Here is a 14,377-nt window from a genome sequence, read left to right on the forward strand (position 1 = left end):
AAGGATAAAAAGGGCAAATGGAGTACAGGGAGAGCTCTGGAAGCTGTAACAGTCCAGCCAATGAGAGACAGGAAAGAGCAGCGTGCTAACTTAATAATATTCAAATGCTGATCGAAGCAGAGTGAATGGATCAGTCTGAAGACCGGCATTGCTCAGTCACAGTCTTAAAGCACCAGTCACTCTGAGCAGAATGAAAGTTCAGATGAGAAGAGATGTGTAAAAGCGGGAAACATCTCACACTAACAAATGGCTTTGAAAGCAAAGGAAGGCTGAAGAAAAGAAGACCAGTCAAATCGGGTGGCACATTTATACACACAAAGACATGATCAGAGAAAGGGTTTGCAAAGAAAACAACGCGTCACAGGTCAAAGTTGTACCTGAGATCGTGTCAACAGTTAAATCATGCAGTGGGAACCATTCAGCTCAGACACACATGACAATGAGACATTCTGTTAACCAGAAACATCTTCTGAACCTGTTTCCTGCTACGAGCTATGAAGTCCTGCATGAGAATGTCAATCTTGTTCTAAACCTTTTAATTTTCTGCTCTTTTGTACTTTTTTGCCACAAAAGGAAAAGGTCGGCACACTATTTACTTTAAAATATCAATTTAATTCTTAATGCAATGTAACAAAGAAAAGAGAGTATTAATTTCAAAGGAGCTTCTTTAGACATCGGTCAAAGAGAAAAATGAGCTGCTATTCTTATTGTAGAAGCACTAATTGATTTAAATCACCACGGCAACCACCATATGTCTGGGAGTGTTATCACATGGGACACCAAGAACAAAGAACAAAGGGCCCACAGAAAATCAGAATATTTGATCTGAAATATATTCAGTATACAGTCTGGATTAGAAAACACTAGGAGTGATTTTTGGCATCATCATAAAGATGCATTACTGAAGCAGATGTAGTACATTAAGCTGAATATTCTAAAAATGTTTTCTAAAAGGGAACGGGGATACAATTTGAGGGGGGAATTAAATTTAAAACATCCTCGTATCCGTACAACATTAAAAAGTTTTTGCATCTCTGTGTGTGGAGTGAAGCTGTGGAACAGACTAAGTAAAGATATGAAGCAATGTCCAAGCATGGCGCAGTTTAAAAAGCGGTTTAAGGATATGGTTTTTACAGGGTACAGGGAAAAGGTAGAGATTTGATAGGGTGTTCTTGTCTAATATTTTCATGTGTGTGCGGGTGCACGGGTATGTTGGTATGGGTATATATATTATATATATATATATATTTGTAGGTTGTGTATCCTTGAGGTGTTAATGGGGTTATTGAAAATGTGTATATGTGCGTATGTGAATACACTCAACAAAAATATAAACGCAACACCTTTGTTACTGCTCCCATTCCCCATGGGATGGACGTAGAGACCTAAAATTCATTCCAGATACACAATATAACCATCCCTCCCAAACAGTGGTCACAAATCAGTCCAAATGTGTGGTAGTGGGCACATCTGCTATATTGAGATAATCCATCCCACCTCACAGGTGTGCCACATCAGGATGCTGATCTGACATCATGAGTAGTGCACAGGTGTACCTCAGACTGCCCACAACAAAAGGCCACCCTGGAATGTGCAGTTTTGTCTCACAGCAAAATGCCACAGATGCCACAAGCAATGAGGGAGCGTGCAATTGGCATGCTGACAGCAGGAATGTCAACCAGATCTGTCGCCCGTGCATTGAATGTTCATTTCTCAACCATAAGCCGTCTCCACAGGCGTTTCAGAGAATATGGCAGCACATCCAACCGGCCTCACAACCGCAGACCTCGTGTAACCACACCAGCCCAGGACCTCCACATCCAGCAGGTTCACCTCCAAGATCGTCTGAGACCAGCCACCCAGACAGCTGCTGGAACAATTGGTTTGCACAACCAAACAATTTCTGCACAAACTGTCAGAAACCGTCTCAGGGACGCTCAACTGCATGCCCGTCGTCCTCATCGGGGTCTTGACCTGACTCCAGCTCGTCGCCGTAACAGACTTGTGTGGGCAAATGCTCACATTCGATGGCGTCTGGCACGTTGGAGAGGTGTGCGCTTCACGGATGAATCATGGTTCACATTGTTCAGGGCAGATGGCAGCTGAGAATGTCCCAGTTCTTGCATGGCCAGCATACTCACCGGACATGTCACCCATTGAGCATGTTCGGGATGTGCTTGACCGGCGTATACGACAGCGTGTACCAGTTCCCACGAATATCCAACAACCTCGCACAGCCATTGAAGTGGAGTGGACCAACATTCCACAGGCCACAATTGACAATCTGATAGACTCCATGCGACGATGTGTTGCACTGCATGAGGCAAATGGTGGTCACACCAGATACTGACCGGTTCTGGGTCCCCAGACCCCCAATAGCGCAAAAAAACTGCACATTCCAGGGTGGCCTTTTGTTGTGGGCAGTCTGAGGTACACCTGTGCACTACTCATGATGTCAGATCAGCATCCTGATGTGGCACACTGTGAGGTGGGATGGAATTATCTCCAATATGCAGATGTGCCCACACACACATTTGGTACTGATTTGTGACCACTGTTTGGAGGGATGGTTTGTTGTATTTCCTGGAATGAATTTAGAGTGCTCTAATCGCTCCCATCCATGGGTGAATTGACGAGCAAGTATACAAAGGTGTTGCGTTGTATATTTTGTTGAGTGTACGTCATGTATGGATTAGATAGATAACCAATATTCCTATGTGTATATATATAAACTAGAAAAAAAATATAAAATTTACACATAACATATTAATGGAGTAATTATGCAACGGAGGTATCTGTAGTCTATTGACTACTAGATAGTGGAAAGAGGTGGATTCTTCGGTTGCTGTGGCACTTTATTCAAATATAAATGCTTATGCTTCTTCCTGCTCCTTTTTGAACATGAACGTTATTTGGAGTTGTGGTTGCTCGTTTTCCTTTTGTTTTGCTTTGTTCATTTGTCTCTTTTAATTCTATTTTGTTGTACTTTTTCAACATGTTCAAAATAAAGATTCAATCAATCAATCAAACTTCAGTACAGTGCTTGAGTAAATGCACTATGCTATATTTGAACCACTGGTCCCATCCATACTTTCATCCAGTGGAGTTAATTGTATTTTTAGTGGGGCCTGTGCCACCCCATGCCCCCCCTCTGACCACACCCTTGACAACTACAAGATGGTCGTCATAAATCCAGTAAAAAGAGAAAATACGATGCCGGTGTGACAGGAAGGAAAGAAAAACCAAGTCTCTAATAAACAATTGATTTTAAGGTATTTATTGAACCTTTTTTACACAAGCTGAGGGAAAGGTCTAAATTAAATTGTTTCAATTATCAAATATTAAAATAGAAATAAATGTTATTTATATGATTTCTAAAAATGTGCCATTTAATTATCCTTATATAGTATACAGAGCTTTTCCTTTTGTTGCAATATATTGTGTAACATTGGGGGCGGGGGAGTCTGGTATCTAAATTAATGCTTGCTTTTGCTTATCTGGTTATTTCGCTAAATCAACATCCTATATACAGATTTTTTGAGAAGTGCTTTAAAGAACAGAAATGTTTGTTTTCAGCAGCTTTAAACAGATCACAAAATCAATGCTTCAGAAAAGCACCATTGTCCTTTTGGCTTTAGGTTTAAATTATCTAGTTATATAATTACATTGAGCCACAGCGACTAACAGGAAACAGCATTTATTTAATTAAAGGTAATAAGAGAAAATAATTTTATTGCAGTCAAACTTCCTGATTTTATTTGACTGCATTCATTAAAACCAAAGGCCCTTTCCTTTTGTGGTGTTTTTATGGTGCATTGAAATCTATATGAACTGTGACACTTTGGTTCAGCTGCTGCAAACAAACAAGATCTTGGTATGTAGACCTTGGACAGCCTCCCCCTCACTCCTCAGTCTGTGCTATTATCTAGAAATGAAAGAAACACCACAGTTCCTGTTCCTCATGCCGTTTCCTGTCCGTTTCTCCATCCTTGACGACCTTCATTTTACAGAAAAGAATAAATGTGATAAAATTGATTTTTTTCTCCCCTTGTCCTTCTGCTGTCTCTCATAAACTCTGAAAGTTTTACTGGAACATCGTGATCCTTTCTTTGCTGTAAAACAACTTCATGTCTTGCTCTGTAAACTTTGCTAAAGGACGACGGTCACCTCAAAAATGGTGTAATTCTTAACAGGTATTACTTAAAATGATTTACTGTGGTACCTTTTTAAAACCTCAGCACTGATGGTGTTGGTTGATCAGCACGGATGTACATGAAATGACTTGGAGTGGATATCATCTTTGCTATGTAGTAAAATAATGGAGCAGGCTTATCAGAGTGCCCCTGTGTGTGGCGTGTTACAGGATATTAGGGCCTACCTTAATGAGCGGGTTGATAACTCCCACATTAGGACTGGCGGTGAACACTTTGTTGAAGTTGGTCTCCCTGTTGACGAGTTCCAGCTGGTAGAACTTTTTATCGTCCTGGAGGAGAAAATCGTGTTAGCTGACAGCCAGTTAGGCTGCGGAGGACTCAGGGGAGTGTAGAGTGACTGAAAATCACACATTTAATGAGCTCTGTCTGGCAACATTTCCGAGTGGCACACAAACTTGACACTACAGTTTCATGTCTTTGTGAAAACTGCTTAAAAACAGCAATTCTCACAACCAAACTCTTCTGCCCATCAGAATTTTGCACCTGTGAGGTACCTTTTATGCACTTTAGCATAAACTTTTCACCTCCCAAGCGCTCCAAACTGTCAGAGACAACTCCACAGCTGACTCAGACAGCAATAGTGCCTCAGCATGAAAAATGTAACCTGATTAATAAAAATCACCACCTCAGTACCACTGAGTGTCAGACAAAAACAATGAATCTCACAATGTTAATGAACTGAAGTAGATTAGGTCTCAAACTGTCCGAAAGAGAGAAACTAAGCCTGACAATGGTGCTGAAAATTGTGATGCAGCGTTTAAATGAAGACTAATTCCAACATATTTCTGAGGGTAGCAGTTCTGAATGCCAACATGTGAATATATTTAGCATGTTTCCAAGTTTGGAAAAGTTGAAATCTTTTATTTTATTTTTAAACATTTAAATTGTCACATGAGGTTTCGGACTCTTCTTGAGAAACAACTTTGTGGTGTTCCTCAGGATTCTGTCTTGGGTCCTGCACTATTCTAATTAGCACCTTCTCTTTAAGTCAAATATTTACCGACTGTTCATTTTATGAAGGACTCCTCACCCATACATTATTTTTAACATGTCAAACTCTGTGAGTAATGAGTTATTAAGCTGTATGTGTGTGTATGACTAGTCGAATACATGTTGCTGCCCTCGACAGTCATGAGTGCAAATACTGCTTGATTAAACTACTTACTCATAATTAATTTCATATTCAAAGGCAATTAACTGTTAGATTTTATAAGATGTTAAACACCCAGCCACAGTCACTACATGGTATAACTACTCGACCACAGCAAAATGTACCCAGATTCTGCACAGGCATGTCAACGGTAACCTGCAAGACGCTGGTGTTAGCACTGCTAATGTTAGCCACCCTTTACTAAATTAATCTGACGCTGTGTGTCTGAACTACTGACTGAAAAGGTCAAAGCTAAGTGTGAAACCATTTAGAATTGGACGAACCAAGTGCTTTTTTTATTGATTGTAAGACAAGTTCTTTGCTAAATGCTTGCTTTCAATTCTCCTCACACTCTGGCTTGTTTTTCTCTTTTGGTGTTCTCTTGGTTCTTTGATGAGGCTCATTAGCTAGCCTGTGGCCAGAAGTGACAGACAGATGATTAGTGCAATGGACGTCATTTAATTATTATTTAAAATGCGCTGGCCGTTTCCAAACAGCTTCAAAAGATGACTTCAAAGCTGGTTCTGTAGTAAAACCATGTGGTGTTTCACTTTAGTCTCGAATATAAGATAAAATATAGTAATATAGTATAAAAACGAGTATAAAATCAGTGTTGTTAGAAAAGTAACTTGTGAAAATCAGCACAACCTGAGCGATTTTTAATTGTACAGCAAACATTTTTTTTTGTTGGGTTTATTCAAATGTTTAGCCTAGAGTTTTCAGGAGAGTTAAACATATATTTTGTGGGTCTGGACAACACTATCCATGCTTTCTCTATAAATCAGATAAGATCTGGAAAGCATTACTCATCATTTTTGTTCAGTGTGCAAACAAATAAGGGAGGATGCATTTTCCTCTTCATGTTTATAGCTATAGCTTCTTATGGTTGGGACTTTACCTCAATACCTACCACCAGTTTTTTGACTAGAGTTTCTCTCTCAGAAACCATATCTTTGAGCTCGGCGATGAGCTGCAGATCCTCAGGACGACTCTCTCTGTTCCTGAACTTATCCTCTGTTCCTTCCAACCTGTGAGATAAAGAAAAAAAAAAAGACATAAGACCATAAATATCCTCCCACAGTCTAGGCTAAAACAAAATTATACATATCTAAAAATCAAGCAACACGTCAATGCACAGTTTGATCCAACAAACTGTGTGAGTTTCTTCCACATATTAAATATGTGACATCAAACATTAGCAGGGAAAGATTCAAAGCAGGAACATTTGATCTGGCACTTTATAGTGTATGTTTACAAGATGGAAGCATTTAAGAGTTGAGAAAATTAAAAGTGTGTATCAAAAGGCGATTTCCTTTTTCATTACACTTTAATCAATAAAACAGTAATTGTCCTTCCTTTCTTCCCCGCCCTCGCCTCTTCTCATCACAAAAACCATTATGTCAGCAGCTGTGCAGTCCCTGTGGAGAATGTTTTGATTCTGTAACTTAGGAGAACTTTCAAAAACGTTATAATGGATTTATTTTCACACTGGCCTTTAGAGAAATCAACACATTGTGTAAAAGCTCTGATTAATTTAACGTCTGGTGACGTTTTCCCTTCTGCACGCAAGTAAGCGAGTGACTCAAGCAAGCAGTCATATGTTGTACTGTTGGCTTAAATTAGTTATTTTTTTAAGCTGTGATAAACTAAAATTTTATTTTGTGCACAAAACTCAAGTAAACATAAAAGAAACATGCCGTGATACAAGTCATTATGCCAGTCTCATAATTAAACAGCGATGCACTCAGTTGCAGTTACTGTGTACTGGGTTGCTAATAAATCAAAGTATTTTCAGAATATGTTTTTTTTTCTGGTCACAAGAATTATGACATGACACTAGGGCTGCTCGATTATGGCAAAAATGATAATCACGATTATTTTCACTGAAATTGAGATCTTGATTATTTGACGATATTTAACAATAACAATGTATTGAATAATGACTTTAAAGATTGTCAAAAAATAATATAAAATAGTGTGCAAATACTGATAACAGTGCAAATGTTTGCAATATAAAAAATAAATGAAAAATGTAAACATCTATGTTTAGTGAACTTTGCAGTGTTGCTCTGTGGTGCAGCTACAACACTGTAGCAAAGTTTACACACGTCTGACTCCGCGAACCCATAATGTTTCCACACCACTGAAGTTTTTTTTTTACCTCTCTTTTCAACCAACAGCAGTCACTCTCCTCTCCAAATAACTTCTGCTTAGCTTTCCGAGCTTCCCTCTGGTAATTGTTGTGACACGTGCTCGAAATGCAGAGAGGTGCGCTCGATTTGCCACACGGAGCAGCGCGAGAGTAAAGCACGAGGGAGGGGCTAATAGTCGGCTCAGTCATTTTTAATGATCGTTGAAAACCCAGATCGTAATCGAGATTAAAATTCGATTAATTGAGCAGCCCTACATGACACCCTCATAAATTTAAATTAGGAAAGAAAGAAAAAAGAACTTAAGCAAAAGAAACAATAACAGGAAAATGAAACCATCAAAGCTCAGTTACAGAAACTTTTATGTGAGGCGTTTTAGGAAATGAAAACAGGTCTTTTTGATCAAACACGACTTCTTTTCATGTTTAGCTGCAAGCATGTTTCTAGTTTTGGTAATACTTTTTATTATTATTTGACAGTGAACTTAAAAACTTGTTACACTAACACAGTACAAATTTCCCTGGATTTTTCTCCTGTATCTTGTTTATAGTTCTTAAAATTTTGTATTTCAGATTATTTTTTAGGGTCTTTAGTCTTTTTTTTTTATTGTGTTTACATGCTGAGTACCAAATATACTTAATTGGTTTTAGACTCCCCCATGTCCTTTTCTTTCTTGTTAAGTCTACATCTCTGTCCCCCCCGTGCGCTACCTCCAGTTTCATTTTAGTACTCTGTTGTCTCTTGTTTTTTGTCTTTTATTTTCGTTGTTTATTGTTCTTGATCAGTTTCAGCAGTCCTTGTTTCCCAGGTGTTTTCCCTCCTCCTAATTGCCTCTTTTCTATACAGTCAGTGGCGTCTTCCCATTGTTTATAGTTCTTAAATTAGTCTTTGTCCCAGCGTCTGTCTTATACCCTCATATATTCAGACTCAGGTCTGTTGTGTTGTGGCTTTTGCATTTTGGACTGTTTCAAGAACCTCATGAGGTGTCTTCTGAGTTAACTCAGGTTATGAGTCTCTTCAGTCCATTTTTCATAACATGATTTTTTTCATTTTAGTAAGCTTCACATTTTATATATTGATGGGTTGGAGGAAAATAAATCAAGCACCCATCTTTTAAGAGCTAAATTTGAGCTTTTAAGTATTTAACATAACAAAAAAATAAAAAAATAAAATGGCAGTAGTGACTGCTTTCTTTAGGCCAGCTTCTCTTCTAGATAAATTGCAGTCACTCCAAAGAAAATCTGGCATTGGAGTGGAACAGCCAGTGGAGCTCATCCAAGTGATGCTGATAAAAGCTGATCTGCACTTTCGTCAGATATTAGCTCTGCTGTTGTGCTGGTACTTTTGAGTTTATCAGACAGGCGATTCATCATTTTTTTTCCTGTTTGCCAAACATTTTCTGCTGCTCAAGTAGGAGAATATCTACAGTATGAACCAAACTAAATTCTGGTTGCTGCTTTGTATTGTTCAAGTGCTTAGTGCAATAATCACTTTAGGGATCTAGAGTAAATTCTGAACACGAAAGTAAAAATATGAAGGAAAGGAGCTTGAGGCTGTTGCAGTCTTTGTGTTTTGAAACTGGATGCTACGAGCAAGGGGCAGAGAAAGGACATAACCTCACCCTACAGCACACCCATTATCTTCTTTTTTTGGCTTCAATAGCAATTATCATTTAAAAAATTAAAGTCAAGTTGTATTCAATGAGATATGAAACGTGCTTTGCTTTAGCTAATTAACAACGTCTTTAGAGATATGTGGGCCTCATAGGGTCACGTCTATGCTCGCCTTTTTCTATTTTGTTAGGCAAAATATAGCTGATGTTATTGTGCTAATCTTTATTTAAGAAAAATTCAAGTTGGATCCTTTTTTACTGTTAATAACTGATTATCTATCTATCTATCTATCTATCTATATATATATATATATATATATACACATATCTGTGTTCAAGCAGACTGAGTTGGTACTAAAACAGCTCTTCCTCTGAGCAGGAGCACACTGAGGCCAAGTGTTTAGTGACCAGCTATTTTGTGCCTGAGTACCACAGCATCAGCAACCCTTCGCTGAGCAGAAGGACCCTCAGTCACACCCACAGGAAAAGCAAGGGAGCGCTGTGCCACCAGTGGCATTTATCTCATTTTCAGATTTGTTTCAGATCACACGGACAGACGGTTTCCAGCTTACGGACAAACACACACACACAAAACATCATGACAACCTGCAGGGAGAAAATCCGCTGCATGGTTAAGCTGATAAGAGACGCTGGACAGCCACGACTGCTCCAATATGTCACCAGCAAACCTGCAACACTGTGTTCATGTGGATTTTCTGGAGGTGCTTCATCTTCTTGGTGAAGGTGAAGTCTGTGATAAGATGATGACTTAGAATCTCTCAGCAAGAGTCTGAGGTTTCAGGATTTCAAATGTCCCAAAAACAGAAATGAGAAATGGTCAGGAGGGTTTCTGTTATCTTTGCCACCTTCTTATCATGTCTTGACCTTTTCTCTCATAGCCGCTGTTGACACACCACATTCATGCTACTCACACCACATCAGCAGCTGAACGAACAAATGCATGACCCACTCATGTTGTTGCACTGGTCCATGTGCACAGTGTTAACTCTGAATAGTTTCAGCTGTGTGTTTGCAGACACAAACTACTCATTAAGTGAACATTTTTCCCTAGTTGGTTTAAACTTTGTAAGTACAATAATATACACCAAGACATACAAATACAAAAATGTCGTGAGAAAAATGAATGAGAAACTGAAGAGTCATTTCGAAAACTCACTGTGCATTTATGATAGAATATGGAGATATAAAGAAGCACTCATCAAAGAAAACATTAAAAATAGAAAAGAAGGCTAAAAGAGAAATGAAGGAAAGATCCAAAAGGTCACATTAAGCAGCTTTCTTACTGTATGCTTGATATTTTCTCTATAAAGACTTTATAGGAGGCAGAGTTTTATCTACGGCAGCCAGAGACAGCTTGATCTTTAAAGGAGCAGTTTGATTTGTTTGGTCGTGCAGCAACAAAATTTGTTTTCTCTTTGAGAAGAAATTGGTGTTTTGAGACTTGCAGGGGGTTTTCTGCAGGATCCTTGGAGTCCTTTTCAATATTGCATTGCTAATGTTGCAGAAAGCAAAACCTCTGTGATATTTACATACAGTTTAATATGTGTTAATTTGAGAACTGGTGTTGAAGTGTTAGACAGTAATTATGCTTATGGTGCCGCTATCATGGTTCTGGACTCTTTTGGTCTCATTTTTATTTAGTAATCTTTTCTTTCTTTCTTTTTTTTTAATACACTACCTGTGTTTATTTAACAAGTCAGTCCCCAGTATATACAGTATGTGGACAAAAGTGCAGGGCCACTTACATATTACATCTACAGGATCTGCTCATCCATGGAAACCATGCCATGAAGCTCCTGGCATACAGTTTTTATGCTGATGTTAATCCCAGAGAAGATTTGGAGCGCTGCAGTGTTTGAGTCAGCAGAGTGTTGGCAACTTTTACACATTATGCATCTCAGCAGATAACACTCTGTAACTTTACATAGTCTTTGCAATACTACTACTTTGGACCTAAGTTTTGGACTAAAGATCTAGATTGTACTCTTCTTCCTGGTGTCTTGGAATTGAGTCCCCTCCCTTTGTGAATTTTTCCAGTCATGATGTACGGCCTCAGCTGGAAGGCTGCTAATACGACTGCAGACATGACTACAAACTGAAAAATCCTAACTTCATAAAAACAAAAACCCCGCAGGCGAGCTTTTAAACTCCCAGAGGACCGAGCAACAAGGCGCACAGGCAGAGAGCAAAACACTGAAATATTCATGAAATCTAAACAGTGCAGCAATTTCAGGGGATATTTAGAGGGAGGGTAAAGCTGTCGCGTCATCACAGTGATTAATTAGGAAGGGACACAGCTTGTTAAGATAAATCTATGCTGTACTTAATTAGATGACAGAAAGTGGATTATCTAAGAGGAAAGCCCTAGAAATGCATCTTTAGGGACTTGAGTGAAGACAGCAAATCAGGAAGTTTTCCTGACTTTATTAAAGTAAAATTCTTACCATAATAACAAAAAACAAAAAACAGCCTAGAATACATCTGTAACCTAAATTTCCTGCATGGACTACAAACCTTGTGCCCTGATAATGATGTAGATGGTTTCATGTTTTTTCTCTTTGGTAAGGGTTCATTAAGAAGCAAGGCTGGGTCTGATTTCAGATAGATTTAAATGGACTAAAATGAGTGTAATTCAGAAAGAAAAAAAAATCTAAAAAGTTTATTTGAACTCAACACACAACCACTGATCACAAATTTCAACACATTAATCTCTAGGATCAGAAAAAACAACAGGCAGAAACCACAAAAAAACTGACACTGAAATGTGATGCAACTAAAGTCAAGCCTTGAGATGGGATTATTTTCTAAAACACTTTTGTGGCATCATTTTTAAGTTTTTGATTAACTATTATTTAATCTTAAATAAAAGAGAAACTAAGAAGATCTTAACTTCTTGTTTTAATTTTTGCCACATGAGACTGTGGCAGGTTTAGTTCATGGAAACACTTAATTCGTAAGACATGTTTTTTTTTGAATGAATGCACTTTTCCCCCCAAAGTTTTTGAATTATATTGTTAAATAATTGTGATCTCAATACTGACAAAAAAAATGTGGGAAAACTTGATTTTCAGAATTGTTGTACACTCACTGGCCACTTTGTTACACCTGCAGACCTGTTCAATTGCTTGTTAACAAAAACATCAAATCAGCCAATCACATGGCAGCAACTCAATGCATTTTCAGTTCAACCTAAAGTTCAAACTGAGCATCATAATGACGAAGAAAGGTGATTTGAGTTTGTGGCATGGTTGTTGGTATTTCAGAAAGCGCTGATCTGCTGGGATTTTCCCATACAACCATCTCTAGGGTTTGCAGTGAATGGTCTGAAAAAGACAAAATATCCAGTGAGCGGCAGTTCTTTGGATGAAGATGCCTTGTTGGTGTCAGAGGTCAGAAGACAATGAGCAGAATGCTTCTAGCTTGATAGGAAGGTAAAAGTAACTAGGGCTGCTCAATTAATCGAATTTTAATCACGATTACGATCTGGGCTTTCAACGATCATTAAAAATGACTGAGCCGATTATTAGCCCCTCCCTCATTTATCCGCGACACCTTAAAGGCCGGTCCGTGAAAATATTGTCGGGCATAAACCGTCTGTGGCGCAAAAAAGGTTGGAGACCGCTGATTAAGAGGACCCGAGGGAAGCTCGGAAAGCTAAGCAGAAGTTATTTGGAGAGTGACTGCCGTTGGTTGAAAAGAGAGTTTAAAAAAAAAAAAAACTTCAGTGGTGTTGCACACTATTTTATATTATTTTTTAAAGTCATTGTTAACCCTTTAAAGCCGGTCAGAGCAGCACGCTCCGTTTTGCGTAACTATTTTTAAATCCCTGTAGAACCTGAACCGTGTAAGCTAGCGCAATAATTTGTTTTGCATATGAAACCGGAGGAGTTGTACTTACATCTGATGCCATCAGCTTGTCCTCGGTCACGGTTTCGTTCCACATATAGCTTTGCAAAAATTGCATAAAAAGCGCTTGCAGGAACAAAAACATAATATTCCAGAAACACGCTTTGCCGTTCCTATCAGCTGTTCGTAACACTTCCCACAGTGAAATGATGCACCTGCTGTTTTCTTTGCAAATTTGCATCATAGGATTGTTTTTTGTTTTTCCTGCAGTATATAAAAATTGCTGTATCTCCAAAATAAAACTATGAAGACACTCAAAATAAATTTCCTGTTGTTGTAAACTATTTTTTGCAACTTTATTGTATTTAAAGTTTTGAGGGATAAACCTCTTAAATTTCTCCAAGTAGAAATATATGTAAACAAAACAAAAGCGATTTTCAATTTTTTTTGTAGTTTATTGCACTTTTTTGCAATTTATGTAATTACTATGCACTTAATGCATACATATTATTAAAATATGGGCTATAACAGTTGTATTGATGTATAGCAACTTGAAATGCTCCCACAAATGGCACTACAGCATGTAAAAAAATAATATAAGCTCTGGTGGACTTGGTTCTATAGTAGGTCTTAAAGGGTTAAATAAATATCGTCAAATAATCGTGATCTCAATTTCAGTGAAAATAATCGTGATTATCATTTTTGCCATAATCGAGCAGCCCTAAAAGTAACTCAAACAACCACTCGTTACACCCAGACTGGGTGGCACTCCTGTCAGCTAAGAACAGAAAACTTGCCTGGTCTGTTGAGTCTCGATTTCTGCTACAACATTTGGATGGCATAAACAATATGAAAGCATTGATCCTGCCTGCCTTCTATCAATGAATACCAAGTGAACATTGTTTAAATTTCACAGCTTAACGGGAATATTTGGTCATCCCACTATAACCATAGTGTACCCATCTTCTGATGGCTGCTTCCAACAGGATAACACACCATGTCACAAATCATCTCAAACTGTTTTTTTCCCCTGATTTCTTCAGCAGACAAACCAGCAGCAACTGTACAATCCAATCATGTCAATATGGACTCAGATCTCTCAGGACTGTTTTCAGCATCCTGCTGGATCTATGCCATGAAGCACTGAGGCAATTCTGAAGGCACAAAGGGGGTCTGTGAAAGAGCCTGAAATGCCAACCTTATTTTTTCCTCATGTTGTTGCTGTGCAGGTCAAAGCAATCATTTCTTTTACTATCTTATATGTGCCTATCTGTCAATGTGACATCATGCATTCAGACTTGCGCTGTAACAAAAGAGATAAATGTCAGACAGCCGCTGTAACGCTTCACATGCGTTCAGATACTGTTGGATTACAGGAAAAGGG

At 38.4% G+C, this 14,377-nt stretch overlaps 1 protein-coding gene across 4 annotated transcripts in view; it reads right to left on the minus strand.

The window, feature by feature from the left end:
• Positions 1-14,377, minus strand: part of fam184ab (family with sequence similarity 184 member Ab) — a 231,691-nt gene that overhangs the window by 14,347 nt on the left and 202,967 nt on the right. For all 4 annotated transcript variants that reach the window (XM_014336205.2, XM_014336204.2, XM_014336208.2 and 1 more), the window contains exons 19-20: positions 6,275-6,392; positions 4,379-4,483 (exon numbers count right to left, since the gene is read on the minus strand). In XM_014336205.2, coding sequence (XP_014191691.1) covers positions 4,379-4,483; positions 6,275-6,392 — 223 coding nt within the window. The remainder of the gene's footprint in view (positions 1-4,378; positions 4,484-6,274; positions 6,393-14,377) is intronic.

Source organism: Haplochromis burtoni, unplaced genomic scaffold (assembly GCF_018398535.1).
Source record: "Haplochromis burtoni strain Fernald_Lab_line unplaced genomic scaffold, NCSU_Asbu1 Contig_93, whole genome shotgun sequence".
In the NCBI taxonomy this organism is placed as follows: Eukaryota; Metazoa; Chordata; class Actinopteri; order Cichliformes; family Cichlidae; genus Haplochromis; species Haplochromis burtoni.